The sequence below is a fragment of the Stenella coeruleoalba genome, assembly GCF_951394435.1.
Source record: "Stenella coeruleoalba genome assembly, chromosome: 9".
Taxonomy (NCBI): Eukaryota; Metazoa; Chordata; class Mammalia; order Artiodactyla; family Delphinidae; genus Stenella; species Stenella coeruleoalba.
In genome coordinates this window covers 18,853,824-18,878,026 of record NC_137155.1, presented here as the reverse complement: position 1 = coordinate 18,878,026, position 24,203 = coordinate 18,853,824, and the positions used below count along the sequence as shown (strand labels likewise).

General features: G+C 36.3%; 1 protein-coding gene across 4 annotated transcripts in view; it reads right to left on the bottom strand.

Moving 5' to 3' along the window:
- The window catches only part of RELN (reelin), a 697,060-nt gene that overhangs the window by 627,281 nt on the left and 45,576 nt on the right, over nucleotides 1–24,203 (bottom strand). For 3 of the 4 annotated variants that reach the window (XR_013829861.1, XR_013829862.1, XM_079932063.1), the window contains exon 13: nucleotides 6,132–6,244. The exons of the other annotated variant lie outside the window; for it this stretch is intronic. Coding sequence is in view for 1 of the 3 variants with exons in the window: in XM_079932063.1 (XP_079788189.1) it covers nucleotides 6,132–6,244 (113 nt within the window). In the remaining 2 variants the exon portion in view is untranslated. The remainder of the gene's footprint in view (nucleotides 1–6,131; nucleotides 6,245–24,203) is intronic. 4 annotated transcript variants of the gene reach the window in all.

Below are 24,203 nucleotides of genomic sequence, written 5' to 3'. Positions count from 1 at the left end.
TAATTCTTAAACCAGAATTTAGAATACTTTAATACAAGTTAATTACATGGCATATATCTAAGGATTTAATTTTGCCTTTATCCTTTTATTTCACTTTGTTGATGCTTTTACTACATTGAAATACTTTTTTCTCATGGGATACTATTTTATTTCCTTTTACTTTTGTAGGCAGTTTGAGTTTTTCATTTTTAGCTTGGTCCTTCAGCCAATTTGCAATCATACAACTTTAAGTTGCAATCTTAAGTTATTTTGTAGTGTCTACCCACTGACTGTGGAGGGAAAAAATTAGAAACTTTAACTACCGTCAACATTAAGAACAACCCAGGGACAATATTTAATACACTTCTTGTCATCTGTCCTCTCCCATACTCTACCTCCATATTCTGTGCTCCTTTCTGGAACCAGCCTCCTAATGCTTCTCTGTCCAAATCTTTCCACTGTTCCTTGGTCAAGAACATTCTCTATGTCCTCTACCTCTTCCATGAATGAATGGTTTTTTTCCTCTTCCAGGCTTAACTGAAAGTTGGCTCCCCGTGAAGGACCAAGCCTCTTCTTCAGATCTTTCCAGTGAGGTTAGACTCTACTGCAGCCCAGGCAGTCCTGGCAGGTGGGCTCAGTGTCCCTGTGCAAAAAGCTCTGCTCCTCTGAGTCTCAGACCATTCCACTAACCACCCTTTATCCCCCTGTCACCACCTCTTAGTCAGCTAATAATGCAGCAGCCCGTTCAGTCTTCCTCTCTATTCCAAGATCTACCTCAGCTTTAGTGACTTCCCTGCACACTATTCTTCTCTCTTACCTCCAGTGGAGACAACTAGTTTACAAACCTCTCTTCGCTTTCTCCTGATCTACAAATAATTACTGAGTATTATGTGCCAGGCACTGAACTATTAGCCCTCTACTAGCTTTACTTCCTTCCTTCCCTTCCTAGCTTAGACTCCATGGTTTGTCACTTCAAGCATTCATCTGCTAGCATCCACTGAATTCACCTGGCAAAATCCCAATCCTATGTGATTTCAATTACAGCCCTTTGCTGTCCCAGTACCTGGCATATGGAATGCTGTTGGAGAAGATCACAAGTTTCACAGATTGCTGCCACTGTAAATTCAAGGTCAGGAACCTCAACTGGGCCCTCAACACTAGCATCAAGTTGCTTTCCTTGTCAGCACTTTCTCCCATTCCCCACAGCAGCTATTTCAAATATCCATATTCCTCTCAAACTGCTAGTACTTCTGTCCTTAGTCTCAATACTGCCTCCTCCTTTACAGGCAGAATAGAAAACATCAGATCAGACCTTCTTCAACTTCTTGCCACCAAATCTCCCAATTCAGCTCCATTTGAATCCACCTTTTCCTCTTGTTATAATGCAAAGGGATTCCCCTCTCTCATCTAAGCCTACTTCTTTAACTAATATTTCTAAATCCCATGTTCTACACCTTTTCAAGGACTTTGTGCTTTAAATTAATAGCTCTCTTTTGTATCATTAACTCTCGTTCTCTACGAGTTCTTTCCTATCAGCATTTAAATATGCTCAAATCTTTAAAAAATAATTACCTGCTCACAACCCCACAATCTGGTTAGTAGGTAACAATCCTCTCTCCCTCTTTATAGCAAAAATATTCTAGAATGTAGGCACATGAGGATAGGATACAAATCTGTTATACTTCTTGCTATATCCCCAAAGCCTAGCATAGGGATTATAATGGACAACACAATAAATCTTAAGTGAATAAAAAGCATCCTATTTACTGCATCAACTTTCTTATAACTACTACTTCAATGCCCTATAACCTGACTTCTACCTCACTGTATCCCTGAAAGTGTTCTTGATAAAGTTACATATGACTGCTTTACCATTAAATCAGATACACTCGGCCTGATTTCTTGGCAGCAACTGACAATTTTGACCATTACTCCCTTGCCTTAGGTTTTTCTACCTTTCTTGTATAATATACAACTTTTTATATAACTGTTTTATCCACTTAAGCTTGTATCATGAGTGTTTTCCTGTGTTTTTATCCTTCAAAATTATGATTTTAAATAACCGCACAATGGTTTTTTTGTAAGAATATATAATAAATTACTGATCCATTCCCTTACCTTGGATATTCAGGTTGTATCCTGTGATCTCATTGTTCATTCTCTGCCACGGGTGTCTGGAACTAGGGCTACCTACTTCATCTTTGCTAACTATCCTCGGGATCTCTGATCTCCACCAAACCTCAATTTGGAATGAAACTCTGTCTCCTTAGTAGCTCCCTTCTTCTTGTCGCCCCCAGAGGCAAGTCCACAATTGTTCCCTTTCATCTGAAGTTTTACTACTAATCATGATTTTTAAAAAGCATGCAATACTTTGGACATTTGGCATATATTAAGTTTAAAGTCTTGTGCTGCGTTTGAGTAAGGCAATGACTGACAGTCTTTGCTCTGAGTTTCATGGACTTATACTGTAGGGAGGAAGTTCTAATTACTGAATTAATTACTTACGTAAAATAATGATAAGTCTCAGAAGATAAGGGGACCTGTATAACTGTTTATAGTGTGTGTGTGCAGGCATGAGCGATGGGAGGTCATTGTATGTTTGAGATGGCTTCTTCAAGGAAGAGACATTTAAACTGAAATCTAAAGGTTACGCAGCAGTTAGCTAGATAAAGGAGAGGAGGGGTTGGGAAGTGCTGCATATGCAATGAATGGTGTTATATGAAGAACTGAAAACAGCCAGAGCGGTTAAAGTGCAAATACCTAGGGGAGAAGATGTGCGTGGCAAGTATGGCTGGGCATAAAGGCCGGGGCCAGGTCACTGGGGCCTCGCCGGCTATTTTAAACATTCTGTCTTTTATCCTAAGAGTTATGGGAAACTATTGATATTAAAGACTTTTAAGTAGGAAGGTGATATTAAATTTTTATAAGATCATTCTGGCAATAGTGTGGACAACAAATTATAAGGGAATAAGAGTAGACAGAAGACCAATTAGGAAGCTACCAGAGAAGAGATGATGGTGGCCTGGTCTAGAGGGCTAACAGAACAAATGACAAAAGTGAATGAATCTGAGACACAATAGGAGGGACCCAACAGGCTCAAAAGGACTAATGCTTGGATACTGCGAGTGTGGGAGTGAGTGTGGGAGTGAGAAATGTCAATAATAACTCCCAGGTTTCAGGCCTGTGGAACATGGCAGACTGAAGTGCTAGTCGCTGAACCAGGGAACACTGGAGGAAAGCTGCATCACTCCTTGTTTGCTGGCAGGCAGAAGCAGAGGTAGGAAGTGCTGAGTTCAGCTTTGTAAATACATTGATATAGGTGGGAAACATCCAATAAAGGTCAAGAATATTAGAAAAAAGGTCTGGCCTTTAAAAACTGGGGAGTAAGATTAGTGCATAGATAGTTGTTGAAGCAGGGGTAAAGCTAAAATTACCTAGGAAAAAATATAATATGAAAAGAAAAAAGAGCCAAGCCTCAAGGACCAGCTACATTTAAAGGTCAGGTGGATAGGATACGCTGGCAAATGAGCTTTAGAAGAAACAGCCAAAGAATAAATATGAAAACCAGAAGACTGGAATCATGGGCTCTAGGGGAAGAGAGTTCTGAGAGACAGAGAGAGAGAGAGGTCAACCGTGTTGGGTGCCTGAAAGAACAGAACAGATAGTCTGAGGACTACAAAAGGTTCTGGTGAAAGGGAGGAGATGGAATTCAGAGCACAAGTGGAAGAATCCACCTTAGACAGTAAGAGGATCCCAACCTACTGATAAAGGAAAGACAGAAGATGGGCACCAATGTAGGTAGCTGAAGAAGTTCTCAACTGATAGTCTCGATTTAGCTCTGTGAAACAGTGAATATTGAACAGAGTGAATACAGACATTAGAACTTGTGGTTTGAACAGAGTCAAGAATCTAGGTTGAAAAGAAACCTATGAACCACATGCTCTACTGTTCAGTACATGAGATGGAATGGCTGGGAGGCTGGTAGAAGATAATCAGTCATAAGGAGAAGAGGAAAATTGAGTCAGATTGCAAGAGTCTCAAAGAAACCCCCATTTTCACAAGAAACTGGGGGAAAGTAACAATCTAGAAATGGCACCAAGAAAAAAGGATAGCACTTAAAGAGCATCCAACCCTGAGGGACTGGGGTTTGAGAAAGTAAGAAGCTACCAGTAGAGATAACTCTAGGGAAAGTATCTCCAGGTAAGAATCAGGTTTTCATTAAGGCAGTGACAGAGAATATTAGGGAAAGATAGAAGGATGGGGGAGGGAGGGAAAAAATGGCAGGTTAAATCATCAGAAAAGAAGTACAAAAACATCACTGGGATGAGAAGGTGGATGAGGGCAGATGTGGAAAGAGGGAGGTGACTATTCTTTGGACACTGCCCATGGAAAGTAAGAAAGAGTAAACACATGTAACAAAGCAAGTTAGAGTTCCCAAGTTCTATGGCAAAATTCCAGGTCTACAATTCCTGCTCCCTTCTGAGGTTGTAAATGGAAGTGCACTTCTCTGGAAGTGTTTAATATCAATGATGCTGTGGATTAAGCAACACACAGTTCAGTTCGGTTCACTGCATATTCATCATATGGGGCACTCACAAACCTGTCCTGTATGTGATTATGATGGGGCAGAACTCAACACATACACAGTCATGACAAAATCCCTGAAGTAAACATTCAGCATTCAAAAGTTATGCCTTTGACAGAGGCTCCTAAGATACAGAGTTTTAAATACCATTATTTAGAAACAGAAAGTTCCTGCTTTATGGTCATGTGGAATGCATTCCAAAAAAGTTTCTGCTCAATTTCCTCCGTGTAAAAGTTTGCCCAGTTTTATCAAAACAACACATTTCAAAACCCTCATTTCAAGTTTCAGAGTCTACATGTCATCAAAATGTCTCAATACCTGCTTCACAGTATCACAGAACTTTTAATTCAGAAGAGACTTTGGGGCAGAGGCTGCCAACCTGTGGACTTCAGAAACTTCAAGAAACTGTAAAATTCATTAGAGGAGATCTGCAAATCCATACCTATGTCAAGCACTGGTTTTAGGCTGAATAATGTTCCATGCCTATATATTATTAATTTTGAAATATACAAAAATATTTCCATAATTAATTTTAAAAGGATTTTAAAATGGAATCATCATATTCAAAAAGGTTGGGAAGACACTGCATTATGGCTTGTCTTGTTCCACCTACCAGGCTACCCACACACTACCTCTTCTACTACAAGTCTTGACAAACTGTTATCCAGTTGCAACCATAACGGCTGGAACATTTTGCCTAACAGCAAGTACATCTCTTCATGAGGAAACTCGTTACATTTTTAAATAGCTTTCATTTTGACAGACATACTTTCCTCCCTTGAATTTCTAATGCTCTAGAATTATCGAGAGTTAGTTTCATCCATTTTGCACATGACAGCCTCTGAAATACTTGAGGTGGCTACCATATCCTTCCTAAGCCTTTTCTCTCACACCTTGCCCCTCACTCACAGATGTGACATGGTTCCTCATTCTACTACTCTCTCCTGCTGCCCCCTCAGCATGTACCCATTCATTAATGCCCTCTTTTAAAACTCCAAGCACAGCACAGCATACCACATTTGATCTGCCTATGGCAACACACAGTAGACCTATTATATCCCTTGAACAAGACACCAAGACTTTTAAAACCCTGCAGTCATCTAAAATACTTAGAACTTAAGCCAGGTCTCTTCCATCTTGTTTTAGTACCTATGAGGTTTTTTGTTTTTTTTACTGAGGTAGCAATGGTTTTTAACATTATATAAGTTTCACGTGTAATTGTATTTTGACTTCTGTATACACTACAGTACATACTAGGTTTTAGTAGTCAACTGCCCATTAAATCCTACCTTGCTACTATGTGACGATTATTCCAGTCTGTTAAGGTCTCTCAGAATCTTGATTTTTTGCCATATAACATGTTAGCTAATTCTCCCAATTTTATGTCATTTGTAAATTTGATGAGAGGGTTCATTCTACAGTGAAACTTATGCATTCTTGGCACTAAAATGACCTTTTCTTGCTTAAATGACTAACGACATTACATTAGAAAGAAGATTAATTTTTATATTTAGTATATCATTTACATAATTCAAGACATTTAAGTTAACAATTATTCTACACTTGCCTAGCAATAGCTCTGATGAAGTCCAGAGATACTGTGCATTTGTATTTTGGTCCATCAAGCTGATCGTCATGGCCAACCAGGGTTAATAGCTGAAGAGTCACTAAAGAGGTAATCTAAAAATAAGAAAGCATTTTTATGAGAAAATGGTTTAATCAGATTACATGATGCCCTTGTTTCTGAAACATTTTATACTTTGATAAAGATATATAACTGAATTCACAAGGACATCTGCAAAGAATATGACTACTTTGAAATTTGTATATACAAATTTGTACATATGCTTAAAGTCTTAGTTAAACCAATGATCAACCTTTAAGGACTCCACTAGAGACAAATTTATTTCATTTAATGACACACACATGACTGCTAACCTTTAAAAACTATAAACAAAGGACATTCTTTCTCTCTATAAAAAATTTATGAAGTTTCTATCTAAACAGCTCAGAATAGCAAATCTGTACTCCCTTGAGAATTGAGCAGTTAAAATGTGAAAGTGGGCCTTTTTCAGAGTTGGGTATCTGGTTAGGTAAGAAATACATCCTTCAGACCTGGACTTAGTCTTCTTTTAAAACTCATCACCAACTAGGTAGTCAGGAAAACACCGGGTGGATTAATACTGGCAAAAGCAAAAGTGTATTTTGACAGGTCAAAATCAAAATAATTTCACATGCATAAGGCCAACAAAAGTGTTAAATGCTCTGAAATCCAAGAAAGAAAGCTGACCCAAGAGCTGAAATTCTTTGAGTAGCCCATTCTCTTCTCCCAATTTTATTATGCTGCAAAGACTCCACTATGTTTCCCATTACAATTTTTAAATTTTATTATTATTATTATTTTGGCTGCGCCACGCAGCTTGCAAGATCTGTTCCCTGACCAGGGATCAAACCCGGGCACGGCAGTGAAAGCACCAAATCCTAACCACTAGACCACCAGGGAACTCCCTCCCATTACAATTTCACAGGGAAAACTGTTATGCAGTGTTCAGTCAGCTGTCATTACTTTATAAACAATTTTTTAAAATGAACACATGGATAGATTACCACAGTATTTTATGTATAGAAAATACTACATTTAGCAAATATAAAACATTTTTTCAATTAGAAAAACATTTTGTATCAATAGATCGAAATATGAAGCTCTGCATTCAAAAGGCTAAGACTTTTAATTTCTAATATTACAAATTACATTTTTGTCTTTTAAGACAAAAATGTCTTGAAACTTTTTTTAAAGTAAATTTATTTATTTTTTGCTGCACTGGGTCTTTGTTGCTGTGCACAGGATTTCTCTAGTTGCTGCGAGCGGGGGCCACTCTTTATTGCGATGAGCAGGCTTCTCATTGCAGTGGCTTCTCTTGTTGCGGAGCACGGGCTCTAGGCACGCGGGCTTCCGTAGTCATGGTTCGTGTGCTCTAGAGCAAAGGCTCAGTAGTTGTGGTGCGGTTGCTCCGCGGCATGTGGGATCTTCTCGGACGAGGGCTTGAACCAACGTCCCCTGCACTGGCAGGCGGATTCTTAACAACTGCGCCACCAGGGAAGTCCCGAAACACTTTTTATAGATGTTCTATGTGTTGAAAAGAACATGTATTTTGAAGCTTAACGTTACACTCCCCATTCTACATATATTTATTAGATCAAGCTTGTTTGTGTTGTTGAAATCTTATAAACATTTTTTATCTACTTGAGAGAGGTACTAAAATTCTCCCCTTATAAGAAGTTTGCCTTTTTCTCTTTATAATTGTTAGTTTTTGCTTTGTATTTTTGAATCTGTGTTATTTGATGCATAAATTTAAAATTATGTTTTGCTGACAAATTAAATCTTTTCATTATTATCTAATGGTCCTTTTTTTCAAAAGTAATGGCTTTGCCTTAATGTGTTTTTTTCTAGTATTAATATACCTATATCAGCATTCTTTTAGGTGCTTATCTTTTTTCCTATGTACTTTTCATCATTTTACTTTCAGGTTTTGTATTTTCTTAACTTTAGACAGTGCTCACATAAACAACATGCAGTGTGATTTTCTTTTTATAGTCAGTCTAACAACAGTCCTTTTGGCTGGACTATATACTCCACTTGCTTTCACTGTAAAGATATTCTAAAATTTTATTTCTACCATTATGTCAAGCTTTCTATTTCTCCTTCTATGTGTTTTATTCCTTTCTTGCCTTCTTTTTTTGCGGTATGCGGGCCTCTCACTATTTTGGCCTCTCCCGTTGCGAAGCACAGGCTCCGGACGCGCAGGCTCAGCGGCCATGGCTCACGGACCCAGCTGCTCCGCGGCATGTGGGATCTTCCCAGACCGGGTCACGAACCCGTGTCCCCTGCATCGGCAGGGGTGGACTCTCAACCACTGCGCCACCAGGGAAGCCCTCCTTTGCCTTTTATCGAACTGAATTATAATATTTTGAGGACTGCCCTGGTGGTCCAGTGGTTAAGACTCTGTACTTCCAACGCAGGGGGTGTGGGTTTGATCCCAGGTGGGGGAACTAATGTCACACATGCCGTGGGGTGCAGCCAAAAAAAAAAAATTAATCCCCACTGAGATGTAGACATTCGAGAAAACACTTGAAAAAGATAGAAAAAAGGTATGAATTATAATATTTTTTCATTCTATTGTTTTACTCTATTACCTTGGAAATAGTTTTATACTCTAATTTCCATTTTAATTTTTTCTTTGGCCCCCAAGCTATTTTAGAATTCTTCTTTAATTTTCAACTCATAAAGTTCCTCTAGTATTTTTTTTGATTTTTTTTTAAGGGGGAGATATCACAAAATATGGTCTGTATACTACCAATCCTTTGAAATTTGATGAGAAAGCTGGATTCTTCAGGGGGAAAGAAGAGGGCACAGGGACACGAATGCCACTGTGGCAAAGAGTGAAACTGACCACAGTGGTCACTCTGCCTGTCCTGCCTGCCAAGCCCCTTCCCTCTTTGTCCCAAGAATGTCTTCAGCTGATGGCAAATGAGTGAAAAACATGCCCACAAAATGGGATGACCCATCATAGGCAAACAAGGTGGAGTGAGACAAGCGTTTTCTCTCTTACTTATACACATACTTATATCCTATCCTCCATTTTGCCTCTTGGACTGCAAAGCCTAAAGTATTGACTATGTGGGCCTTTTACTGCAAAAGTTTGCCAACCTCAGCATTAAAAAAATTGCTAGATTCAGATAATTAATTTAACCAATGTAGAAATCGAGATGTTCAGTGACTTGTCCAAAGTGATAATGACTAGATAATGACAGAAACTTACTTGACTAGGATTTAGGTCTCCTAACTACAATTCCCAAACTTATGAAAAGCATGACTAAAATGCGATCATAGCTGAGAGCTAACTTCTAATAAGTTGTATTATAATCTTGCCTGAATAAAGAATGTGTTAAAAGAATGAGGATGATCTGTAAAAAAGGGAGTGTTCAAGAGAACAGACCTGTCAGTGTGCCTCCAGCCAACAGGACCAAGGGATCCTTACCCATTAACTTGGAAATCTAGTATGTGCTGTAAGTACTGTGGAGGTGTAGTTGTCCAGCTGTCATTCTGTTAATGATTTTCTTAGTAATGTTTTATATGCACATATGAGTAAAGTTGATGAACAGGTAAAAACATGTCAAGTTACTCAGCATTTTTATAAATGTGCTCCCATTTACCTAGTTTAGGAGTTAAGTTAAATGAAACAGAAAATTAAGTTGGCTGTTAAAAATTTGTGAAATAGGGCTTCCCTGGTGGCACAGTGGTTGAGAGTCCGCCTGCCGATGCGGGAACGCGGGTTCGTGTCTCGGTTGGGGAGGATCCCACGTGCCGCGGAGCGGCTGGGCCCGTGGGCCGTGGGCCGTGGGCACTGGGCCTGCGCGTCCGAAGCCTGTGCTCTGCGGCGGGAGGGGCTGCAGAGGTGGCAGGCCCACGTACCGCAAAAAAAAAGAAAAATGTCTGAAATAGTATTGTGCTCATTAAATGAGGTCATCTGTAAAGCAACTTAACACAGTGCCTGTAACACAGTTAGTATTCAATAATATGAGCTACTATTTATATTATTACCATGTATTAGCACTATTTTTTAATTTCAAATTTAATGAATAGCTTTCTTTTCTAACAGCTTTTAGAACTGTTAACTGTTAGAAAACTTTTCTAACAGTTTTCTTTACTGAAAACTCACTATATTTTATCTGAAAACAGTTTCACATATATATATATCCTATAGCTTTCTGAATAATGAGCCATGCTTGTTTAGAAAATAAAAAATAAAACTATCTGCAGATTTAAAATACCTTTATGAGATTTATAAATATTGACAACAAACTATTGGTTACCTGTGGGGGGAGAGAGAAGAGGGGAGGGACAAGAGTAGGGAATTAAAAGGTAAAAACTACTATGTATAAAATAAAAAATAAACTACAGGATATACTGTACAGCACAAGGAATATAGCCAATATTTTATAATAACTTTAAATGGAGTATAATACCCCAAAATATTAAATCACCATGTTCTACACCTGAAACTAACATAATATTATAAACCACCTATATTTTAATTAAAAAAATACTTCTGAACAGGTCAAGAAAAGTAATGTGCACATATATAAATTACTTTGGAGAAACACTCAATGTGTCAATTTCACCAGGAAATGATGTAGATTAAAAAAATGAGTTGACCAATAAAACCTGTATGAAAAATATAACAAATTAAAAGTTATATGGCAGATTAGACCCAGATGTAGAGAAAATTAAGGAATATGAGGATAGTTCTGAAGAAATGATACAGAATGCAAACTAAAGAGGTTAAAAGAGAAAATATGAAAGAGGTTAAAAAATAGAAAAGACAAAGTGAGAAGATCTAACATATTCCTAATCAAAGATCAAGAAGGAAAACAGAGATGGAAAGAAAAGGGCAGAAGTAATACCTGAAAAGACAATGAATGAAAATTCATTCAAAAAGATAAAAAACACCAAATCACAGAATTAAAGGACCAAATAAATATAAACAAGGAGAAATCAAAAGAAATCCATACCTAGACACATCATAGTGAAAGTACAGAACACCAAAGATAAAAAGTTCTTAAAAGTAGCTAGAAAAGGAAAAACAGATTATCTTCACAGGAATGGCAACTGGACTGACAGCTGTTCTAAGAACAACGATGACAGATGATAATTGAGAAGCTAATTGAAAAAAAAAAAAATGGTGCCAGGTACCACAACAGTAACAGAATTTGCTGTTTTCTCAGGTTTTGTTTTTTTACTTTTTTTTTTTTAATGGAGTGTGCTGGATGTCTCTATAATTTTGTTCAGATGCCTGCAGAACCTGGAAACGCTGTTGCTGCTATTGATGCATAACATACTGCTATTGGTCTTTTTATATAAATAAATAAATCTATCTATCTACATATATATATAATTTGAATTTTTGGAAACTTTAGCTGTGCTGTCAACTTTGGAGAAGTATCCCAGTTGTACCGTGTTGGGTTGGCATTGTACAGAAATCAACAGCCATATTGATCTAGAAATGTTAAACATAATTTTTTCCATTTGTACAGGGGTAATGCACTGTATTAAATATGTAAGGTCTTATCTACATCAGTTTGATTACAGAAACTAATAAAGTATTCTCTAAAAAAAACAAACAAAGAACGATGAAAGACATAAAATAGTGGTGTATTTTCAACATACTGAAGAAAGTAACTGTTAACTCAGAACCGTATGGCCAGAAAAAACAATCGTTTAAGACTGAGAATGAAATAAAAGGCACATTTCCAAACTAAGAACAACCAAAGGTTTGCTATCAAAAGATCCCTATTCACTCAAATTCCTAAAATTACCTCCAGGTGAAAAGTAAAGGAATCCAAGTTGGAAGGTCTGAAGTGCAAGAAGGAATGAAGAACAAAGAAACTGGTAAATGTGATGGTAAATCTAGATTAATTTGCCTGTTTAGGTGATAACAATACTATATTATGGGTTTAAAAATAGGATTAAAGTGCACAATACCAGTAATACATAAATTGGGAGTGGACAAAATGAAGTTAAAATGTCCAAGGTCCTATGGTATCTGAGAGAATAAAAGTACTCACTAAATTTTGACTTTGATAAGTATGAATGTTATAATAGTTATAGTAACAACTAAGAGAATAGAAACAAGTGTATGTACTTCTAAATTAGAAGGGGAAACCTGAACTAGAAAAATCCAAAATAAAGTAAGAAGAAACAAAAATAGGTAAGACAAATATAAAGTATAAAACAAGATAACAGATATAAACAAAATTACATTAGTAATTATATTAAAAGTTAACTAACTTTTGCAAATAAAAGGCAAAGATTAAGTGACTGAAAAAATAAATCCAACTATATACTGTTTAGGAGAGATACATCTAAAACAGAAGAATATGGGAAGGTTAAAAGTCAAAGGACAAAATGAGATACATGAAGCAAACTACAGAGAAAGAAAAATGATGGTGTCTTCATGCAGACAAAAGAGAATTAAAGAGAGATTTAAAGAAGGGCTCACTTAGTAATGACAGAATGGAGGCCCAGAGCTCCTATCTCTCACAAGCTGAGTGGCTTGAGACCTTTACTATGAAGGAATGAGACACAGAACAGGATGAACAGCCAAGGAATAATGGAATCTTTGGGGGAAACTGAGTACTGCTGCAAGTCAGGACAAACTCATTTTCCTTCCCAGTTTAGAAACAGGTAGGGATCATGATGAGAAAGTAGGTCTGAAAGTTTAATGAATGGGAGGCTACATAGAAAAGAGGTGACATCGTCTCCTATGACAAAATATACTCATTAACTTCATTCCTTTCTATCTTTCTACCAGGAATTCATTTGCTAAAGTAGGTTAGTAATAGACATTTGAAACTCACAGATTAATCTCCCTTTATTATTAAAAATAGATTTCTTTATTAGTTCTTTTTCTTTTAATATAGAAGACATTACTTACATTTTACTTTCCCACTGGTATTTCCTTATACTATTTCTTATAACTTCTACTTTCCTGTGATTCAAATACTCTCACATATTTAATTCAATTCTTTAATCCAAACTGTATGCTATATTTACTCTTCTTCCATTTTCTTCATAAACACAAAACCTTTAATCTAGTTAAGTTAGAATTTCAAGAATATTTTCAGATATCTGTCTTATTACTTTTACCATATTAGTTACAGCAAATTACCAAAGGCGATTAAGTTGAAACAGACAGTCCCTTGAATCACTTTCAGTTCTACCAAGATTCCATGATAAATGAATCACATAAATTACACAAAGGATATAGTACCACTTTAAGATGTAGCAGTCAAAAAGCATTTCCAAAATATTAGTAAGATGACTGCTCAATTTGTTGGGGGGTGGGAGGGTAGGGTCTGATTTAGGAGAAACTTATACACAAAAAATCTAAACCAAAGTGAAAACAATTAAATTGTAATGTTATTTTTCACATTAAAAAACACTAATTTCAGAGATTTTTTTTTTTTTTTTTTTTGCGGTATGTGGGCCTCTCACTGTTGTGGCCTCTCCCGTTGCGGAGCACAGGCTCCGGACGCGCAGGCCCAACGGCCATGGTTCACGGGCCCAGCCGCTCCGCGGCACGCGGGATCCTCCCGGACCGGGGCAGAACCCGCGTCCCCCACATCGGCAGGCGGACTCCCAACCACTGCGCCACCAGGGAAGCCCTCAGAGATCTTTTACTCCTTGAACTTACCATATGAACAAAACTAACATACAAATACATAATTTAGGAGAATGTTACATAAAGCAGTGTACAAATACCAACAACTTAAAAGTACTTTGCCAGTTTATGAAAATAATGTGGAGTAAAACTGAAAAAATCAAATACAAAGATTAACTTATGGGTTCAACATTTTGAATCTCAAACATATTAATTTATGCCTAGATGAAAAATTCTGGAAAAAATATATGAAACTTTTGGAAAATTATTTCTATACATGTATAAGTACCAGAATACCCACCTTCCTCTCCATTACTGAATCCTTAAAATTATCTAATTTTTATTTCCCACTGCAGAGCCATGAAACTCTTGAGGACTTGGTCTAGGTACTGTGCATTCAAAGATGAATAGCATCATGGAAAATACTGATTTACTTCCTTGCCCAACGTTAAATGTTCACGACAAAATGATGAGGTCACATCTGCAGGCTGGCATTAATGTCTAAATATTTTGATATGGTCAGTAGGAATATGGCAAAGCCTGTAGACAGTAAGGGTACTCAGGACCAGACTCAGTTTTGTATTTGAGTGTGTGCAAACGTAAGATAGAGGTGGAATCAGAGTCTTTCTCATCTGCTGCAGCAGCCGAGGATTTAGTAACAAAGAAAACGACACACAAGAGTCACTACTGTTGTTAAGACCCCAAATGAAGGAAGCGATTTAGTTCCAGCAAATAAGAATTAACTGGAATATTTTGCAGACTATAAAATTGATGTCTTAGAAAGATTTAATCTTTGTTGGGGAAAAGCTCTGTAAACAATGGCAAAATAAATTTGAATATTTTGAAATCTTTTTTAGCACTGTCCAATTTACAGAAAGCTTTTCATCCAATTGAGCTAAAATAACCCTAAAACATATTTCATAAACAAATACTAACAACAAGCCTAGCCAGAAGAAAATATATCAAAAAAAAAATACAGGAGGACTTCCAGTCCAGATAACATGGCACAGATTCATATTTATGGTTCTTCCCTGCTAAGTGCAACTATAAACCCTGGAAATAACCTAAATAGCAACCAAAGGACTCTGAAAGGTGGAAAGAGGAAGGCAGACTGCTTAAGGACCCGGGAATGGAGGAATAATGTAGAGGCAGGAAGTCTGAAGAATCCCCACCCAACAGCACAAGGTGACCCAGGCTCAGCATCTCCTGACACCCAATCCAGAATAGAAAGCTGCCCAGGTAGGCTTATTTCTCTCCTGGACTGAACAGGAGTCCTGCCCAAAGGCTGAAAGTTGTACGTTGTGTATCTGGCAAAACTATCCCTCGTGAATGAAGTGGAAATAAAGACATTCTCAAATGAGGGAAAACTAAAGAATCCGTCACTAGCAGACCTACCTTTGAAGCATGGCTAAATGGAGTTCTTTAAACAAAAGGGAAATAATAAAAGAAAGAACCTTAAACATCAAGACAGAATAAAGAACAATGGAAAGAGCAGAAGTATGGATAAAGTAGACTATCGCCTCATGAGTTTTCTAAATCATATTTGATTAAAAACTGACACCATCTGATAATCAAGACAATGATATTTAAAATGTGGGAAAGTTAAAATAACCTAAACGTAAGTAAGGTTATCGTATTTCATTGGAAGTAGTAAAACATTGATACCACTTACAGAACTAAACATGCAATTACCATATTACCCAGAAATTGCACCCTTTGGGCATGTTCACACAAAAACCTGTATATGAACATTCATAGTAGTTTTATTTGTGACAGCCAAAAACTGGAAAGAACCCAGATACCCTTCAATGGGTGAATGGTTAAACAAACTGTATATTCCATATCATGGAATACAACCCAGCAGTAAAAAAGAATGAACTACTGGTACATGCAACAATTTGGATGACTCTCAAAGGAATTAATTATGCTGAGTGAAAAAAAAAAAGCCAATCTCTAATGTTACATACTGTATGATTCCATTTATACAAACTCTTGAAATGACAAAAATTTTAGAGGTGGAGATTAGTGGTTGCCAGGGATTAGGGGAACAGGCAAGAGAGAGGTGGGTGTCATTATAAAAGGAGGGGTCCTTGTGATGGTAGAACTGATATATCGACTGTGGAGAGAGATACACAGACCTACACACAGAATAAAATTTCAAATAACCAAATATGCACAGACATACACAAAAATGAATATACGTAGAAGTGGAAAATTTGATTAAGATCAGTAGATTGCATCAATGGCCATTTCCTGGTTGTGAAACTGGGTGAAGGGCATGCAGCAAGAAAGAGTCCTTATTATCTCTTTCAACTGCACATGCATCTACAGCAACTCAAAAAAATTTCTTGATTAAAAAATAACACTGCTAAAATACACAAAATATAGAGGGCTTTGAGAAAGACCTTATAAACTGCCAGAAGGCATTTTATCTCAAAATATTTAAGGACCTATGAAGTAGATACTTAAACCTACTCATAGAAATAAAAACATTTTTTGACCTTTATTTACAGGGATTTTAAAGAAACTATTTGATAAAATATTGTTCAAAGTGGGCAAGTGTGAGAATATTATTTCAATATTGATAGGTCACTGCGGTGAGGCTATATGGGTTTTTAAAAGTTCATAGATTACAGATTTTCCCACTGAAAGCCAGATAATTAGTTGTGACTTGTGGTTCAGCCACAAGGAGGATTTGTAGCTGCTGGTTTCATGCTGTGAGCCCATAAAAATACCACAATGTTGCTCCAAACCTGTGGCTAGTACAACTTATCACCTCCTCTAAAGCATAGAAGGATTACAGCAAAACTGCTATTATATAAATCCCAACCTCAGTGTTCTACATTTCCCCAAATTCTACCTTTTATTTCTATTTTTTTCAATGGTGAAAGTTTTGTTTTTGTTTGTTTGGAGGCTACAGCAACCAAATGCACTTCAAAACTTATTAAATACTAAAGTGTTCCACTATAAAAATTATTATGAAATAAAATTATGAGCTAGCCCATCAGGACTGGAATCCTTGGAGATCAATGCCTCATTTCACAGATGAGAAAACAGACATCATAAAAGGATGACTGGCATTATCAGCCCCTAGTCAGTCACCCCTAACAAATTAATATGTTGGACATGTTAGCAGACGTTTCAAATTATTAATCCAAAAGTCCCAATGAAAAAGAATATAACATATATACCATGCAAGAGGTTTACTAGAAAACATTTTAGAGTCGTGACACACTTTAAGTACTTAATCCTAAGAATATTTAACATATTAAAAATGCTTAGCCAAAATAATGCTTCATTTTGGGTGCTCATGAATATTAGAAGGTGGTCTGCCAAGACTATGACTACTGTAGTAAAGATCCCAGTCAGTGCTTTTATCTTTTCTGCTACTGCTCTTCAAAGTTCCTGAGAATGACACATATGTAACTGGCATTCACTCCTGAATGGTCAGTTCTACTGAATATCAGTGACCATGGGTAATTAGTAGTATAGGGAGTGGAACTTGTTATTGAGTCCAGGTTCTATAGTTTAGATATAGACATCGACAGTTCTGTATCTACAGGCTATAGATATAGGTGTTGTACTAGGCACTTTATTTTATTTTTTTAACATCTTTATTGGAGTATAATTGCTTTACAATGTGTACTAGGCACTTTGATTCCTTCAGTCCTCACAACAGCACAGCCATGAGTTAGGCTCTTTTTCGAGAAAAGGAAACATCTTCAGAGAGGTTAGTAAATATTCAAGATCACTGAGCTAATAGTGGTAAGAGTTACACTGGATTTGAATACCATCTGAATTCAAAGCTTATACTCCTTACACTACCCCAAAGGGAGATGCAGAATATAGGGAAGAGATCATCTTATTGAGACAGACTAAGGAAAGCATTACAGAAGAAGGCACCAATAAGGAAAAGTGAGTAAAAAGACAACTCTGAAAGCATTTCACAATGAAAGGGGATACTGTGAGTCTGCTGGAGGTTAGAAACCCAGCAGCAAAGGCACTGCAGATAAAACAGAGGAAAAAACTTAAATGAAATTGTAGCAAAAAGGATAAAGAAGTATCTCAACAAAGGCAAATGTCCTGCCCCAGGGATACAGGTAATAGCCTTAAGAATTAACAATCAACAATCCTGTGAACAAAATTATCAGATATGAGAGGTCTGATATTACCAAAGTAATATTAATGTGGAATTTATTAACCTTATGACATTTAAACTTTTCATAAATCAAACTGCATATTATATTAGACATAAAATTACTGTTTTTAAGGTTTAATTTTTAAAAGATAAATTAAGGTGGAGGAAAAAGCACAATTTCTTAAAATCTGAAATTATTAGACAACACTGAAAATGGTATCCCAAAGCAAAACTTCCTATACATTTGTGGATTAAAGATAATTTACCAAAAAAATTCATGACTATAAATCATACAAAATATATAATAGTTGAATAAATTAAAAGTTAGCATACACATTAAAAATGTTAAAGCAAAGATATGAAAATGTCTTTCCTGAAACACTGGAATAATTGTCAAGAAATACCATTTTAATTACCTAAGTAAATTTAAATTTCTGTGGGGAAATTATTACTCCTCTTCTTGGTTTCTATTACCTGTAAAGACATATTCCTTTGCCAATAATTTTCAGACTTTAGGGAAGTATACACTGTTTTCCACAGCTGTTTTTGTTGTCTATTGTATCTAGCTCAAATTCAAATGAATGAAATTCAACTGACAAAAAATTAGCCTAGAAAATGGGTTTTCTTTTTCAAAGTGAGGGTTTAGATTTTGTGCTAGGAAATACAGAATAAAGTTTAAAAAGAAAGTTGTACAAAAAGTCAGTCTCTTTACCTCTAAGTTTTAGCCATGTTTCCATTGATGTTTCTCCTCAAAATATAAATTCTGGTTTTTACTCCTTGGTTTAAAATCAACAAACAAAACTAAAAATCTGAAGCATCTTACTATCAAAGAGAATAATATTTCCGTAGTCTTTATACACACACACACATATACATACATAAACATATAAATGTAACATATTGACACTAATTAAAGGATTTTATTTTACTTTAGCTTAAAATAATCAGTCTACCTAATTCAAAAGCCAAAATATTTATTTTTTTCCCTCTAGCACCTATGTCATGACTGAGGCATTCACAAAGAAAAATAAAAGCTAAAAACCTCCTTAAACATAAAATGTTTTAAAATTTACATCTTTAATGGGGTTCTACAATATGTGCTTAGTTAATCTTTGCTCTGTGTACTATTATGTTCTTTGTTCTCATCCATCTAGGGGATGAGTTGATTATTTATGTCTTAACAATAGGAGTTCATGTACCACAGGGAGGATTTTTTTTCTTAATCCGAGAGGCAGTCACTAACAAGCTTCAGCTGGAAGTGCTTGATGTTAAAACAGTGTGAACCTGTTCCTGGGCTAATAAACTATGTTCTTTCTGCCAACAAAAGGAAATCAATTTACAACTGTAATTAAATTTTAACACGCTCATTATTTTTATACTTTCATAGGTTAGTATATATGTCAACTGATTTGTGAAATATCCTATCCTGCTTGTTTTGGAAGAGCTTTACAATCTGAAACATTAAATTATTTAAATAAAAAAACATGTCGGTGTATGAGGTCCACCCAACCCAACAAGCAACACATTTGATCTGATTTCAGGCAATGTGATAATTCATGAACATATAGCATATATCAAGAAGAGTTCAACCGACATTTTTATGCATACAAAGGAGAGGTGGTGAGTGCAGCAACGAAGGGAGGGAAATACTCTCTTTTATTTTAACTTATTTTAAAGTAATTCAACTTAAAAATCATCACAGTGGGGCTTCCCCAGTGGTGCAGTGGTTAAGAAACCACCTGCCAATGCAGGGGACACAGTTCAAGCCCTGGTCTGAGAAGATCCCACATGCCGCGGAGCAACTAAGCCCGTGAGCCACAACTACTGAGCCCGCATGCCACAGCTACTGAAGCCCATGCACCTAGAGCCATGCTCTGCAACGAAAAGCTACCACAATGTGAAACGCACACCGCAACGAAGAGTAGAGCCCGCTCGCCACAACTAGAGAAAGCCTGCATGCAGCAACGAAGACCTAATGCAGTCAAAAATAAATAAGTAAATAAATTTATTTTAAAAAAAGCATCACCATGAATTTGTATTAAAAAAAAAAGAGCAGGGAACGGACTGTTACTCTTCAAAACACTCAGATAAACAAAAAGTGATATGAATGTTTATACTTAGAGGAACTGAAGATAGCACCTCTAATCTCTGGAACTTTTTAGCATACAGATGACTGCAGATCTTTAGTATCCAGGAAGACCTTAACTTCATGCTTAGAAGAATGGGAAGTCATTCATTCAATGAGTGAATCCCATGTTCAAGGCACAGTGCCAGAGACACAAAAATGAAGACAAAGTCTGTGCCCTCAAAGAATTCAGGGTATCAGGTGAGACAAACATATAATACAATGGCAATAACACAATATGAGTGCTATACTAGTGATACGGATAAATCCAATTACCTGACTTTAGAAAAGGTAATGACTAATAGGAAGGGAGGCAAAATGTGAATTCACTGAGAAATGGCATTTGGGGGGTGGACCACGAAACGTAAAAGAGAGTTAAACAGTGGGGAAGACGGCACATGTAACAACACAACAAGGCAAACGGGTGTGCTTTCAGCGAGGAAAGCACCTTACTGTGAATGGTGTACAAGATGAATAAAGACAGTGGCAGAAAATAGTGCCAGTCTCTGAAGGGCCTCACAAGAAATGCTATGAAATGTAGACTTGGTTCTGTAGATAATGCAACTCATTAAAAAAGCATAAGCAGAAAAATAAAACCATATTTATTTTTTAAGATTTTTGCTGATGACTGTATGCAAAATGAATTTGAAGATGTCAGTGTCAGGGAGACCAGTTAGGACAGTGTTGCAATGGTCTAACTAAGAAGTAATGAAGCTGTGGATTTATGGCAATGGCAGTGGAGGTGGGAAGACAGGAATAAGTTTGAGACATTTGTGTTTAGGAAGAAAAACAGACTGGGCTTGTTGAACAACTAAGTGAAGTGAAAACAAAAGAGGGTTCAGAGACAATTTTTCCATTTAACTAAACTAAAAACTAGAAACTGTATTATCTTTGTTTTTCTAGTACCTAACATTGTGCACGCCATGAAGTATGTGCTTAGTAAAGGATGAACAAGTAAATGACAAGTTTTGAAACTTAGGTAAGGCTGAAAAAATCACAGGAAAAGGTTTAGGGAATACTTGGATATACTTGGTTTTGGATACTTAGTTTTGGATATATCAGGTGTTGATAAACATGGCACATTCAGGTCTGATTGTTCTGTTGGCAATCTGGGTCCAGAGATAGAGAAAAAGGACTAGAAATACAGAATTCAAAAGTTATCAGCAAAGGATTTCCCTGGTGGTCCAGTGGTTAAGAATTGGTCTTGCAATGCAGGGAAAGCCGGTTCGATCGCTGGTCGAGGAACTAAGATCCCACATGCCCGCACACCGCAACTACTGAGCCGGCACGCTCTGGAGCCAGTGTGCCACAACTAGAGAGAAGCCCACACACCGCAACAAACAGCCCGGGTACCGCAACGAAAGATTCTGCGTGCTGCAGCTAAGACCCAACACGACCAAAAAAATAAATCAGTAAATAAATATTAAACAGAAAAAGTTATCAGCATACACATAGCATTTGAAGCCAAGGGAATACATAAGACACTCCCAGATAAACCTAGTTCCCCTTCTTATTCCTAATTATTGGAAATTCAGCTCTCCACCACTATTCAGTGGCCAAGGTGAGAGAACACCTTAGGTTCTAGAGGTGACTTGGGAACAAGGACCTTAATTTCTCATCTAGGGGAAAGGACAAGGACTTGGTGTAGCACTAGCTCATGAAAAATGTCCACTATGGGCAGATGAGGCCAATATCCTCCAAAGGACTCGGATTAGTTGTGAGCTGACAAGGAATCAGGACAATTTCTCATTGGAAACCCCCTTAAGCATCAACATTTCTTTTAATCAACTTTTTACAGAGTATTTTAAAACGTAGCACACATTTCCATAATGTAGATTTTTTCCAAATCATTTAACTCCTAAATTGTTCTTACTAAAACTCCTATCCTCATTAAAACAATCCAGTCATAAAGCTCTAAGGTATGCATTTGCCTATATAGTCTCTGTACTAACAGATTTACTTGGATAGTCATGTATAAGCACATACCCATATAAATTTTTTGTGTGTGCTTTCAGCAAAATATTTGCAAAGTCAAATAAAATTTATTGGTGTTCAATATTTTTCCCCAAAAATTGTGAATAAAGGGTATACATTTGGTATATTTATTAGAAAGGTAGTCATAAAATATTGCCTACAAAAGGTTCCAAGATATTATTTTATTCAACAGTTGAAAGCATAATTTATGCAGTATATCTACCCCTTAGGCAGTATTTTACATGTCACCCTTAAGCAATGGTTCCATTTCTCTAGAGTTCAGTAAACATGCCTACTGCTGGGCTGATACATTCACAAAGGCAAAGTGGTTACACTGAAGAAATTTAACACCAGATTTAGGGAAGACAGGAGAAAGGTAGGGGTAAACACTGTCCTTTTACAAATGAAAATGAGAAAGATTTTATCCCTGGGCAACAGAGTAAAATATACTTGTGCTTTTTATTACCCTTGGTTATACTTAGTATTCCTTACAACAATAGTGCAGCTGGTGAAAATCTTAGTTCAGCTTTACTCTTTCCAAATATGAAGCACAACAAAACGGTTTTTAAAAAGTCTCCTGAAATAGACACCTACTACAGAGTGGTCTGAGAGGCAGAATGGTAATACATCCACACCAAGGGTAGTAGGAGATTTCAGAGTCTAATTTACTGCACCAGTGGAGACACAGCATCACGATGGTAAGGTTCTTCCCTGCTAGAGAAGAGCCCGCCTCTATCAAACAGCACCCCTGCTGACCTATTCATCAGCAAAGTAGGCATTAAGTAAGGCTCTTGCACTATCTATGGAATGGAATGCCTCACAATTTCAGTTGTCGTTAAGAAAAAAACATAGTAAGATTATTAGAAAACGTTAGCATTTCGGATATTTCCTGTGATTTACATAATATACCTTAATGGCATCAAGCATTTCAGTTGTATATTATAGAGACACTGGAATGCTGCTACAAGTCAAATGAAACACAGAAAAATTGCAAAAGAAGAGCTTTTCACATTTTCTAATAATCTAGTAACCAGGGAATTTGTTTTTAGGAAAACTGCCCCTTTTGTTCACCAACTTCATTATCTATAAACTAATTCTCATACTTAAATCACTTCGTATGAATATCTTATATAGCTAGGTTTTAGGATATTACGTTTCATATTTACAAGGTTCAAATTCTTTTCTAAGCAATATATGCAAAGGATAGTATTTCATCAACTATGATTTCTGAATTTCCGTGATTATCATTTGATAAATATAATTACCTTTTAAAAAATATAAACCAAACAACTATAGTTTATATAATACACAAATTTTTTAAGATAAAGATGTTTTTATAAGTCTATAAAATGAGTTTATTTGGTTAAAGTGCTTTTGGTTAAAAATCTATAAAAGTAGTTTGAAATACTGCATATAAAAGAGTGACATAATAACTTTTAATCATAAGGTATCTGAAATGCAGCCATGTAACTTTAAGAAAAGCCACTTAGTTTATAATATGCTATGCATAATACACTACTTATTGTCCATAACTTAAGTTTCAAGTTTTAACTGATTGTTTGATACCAATGTCATAATTTAATTATTAACCAAATTTAGTTATGACATAGGCATCAAACAATTGTGCTCCATAACACTAAGTTCAAGGAATGTCAGAATGAAAATTTCAACAAGTAGGTTTGTTATTTTACTTGGAAAAAGACATTTAAATATCTATATTATCAAATATCATGGACTACTGAAGTGAAAAATCCTATTTTTATATATTCACTTTACAAATTTAAGTATTAGTTTTCACTTCAAGTATTTAGGTATTAGTTCCTTCAGCACGAATTAATTTTTTTTTTTAACTCTTGTATAATCTGGAAGTTGCACACAATACTAATGAAGGGCAGAGGAAGCCACAGACTGACCATAAGGTCCTTGAGGGCAAGAACTGCATTTTCTTGACTTTTGTATTCTCTTTACATAACACAGAGCATGGAACATAATAGGCCCTTAATAAACATCTGTTAAATGAAATTTTAAGCAAAGAAAACTTTAATTCCAACTACGGGAAAAAAGATCAATACTGACTGTGAATGTGAAGCTTGAATTAAATTACATTTAAACACTTTTAATTAAATAAATACGGACAAAATCCCTTCACCTTAAAAAAACCTGAAAATTATATAAATGTTC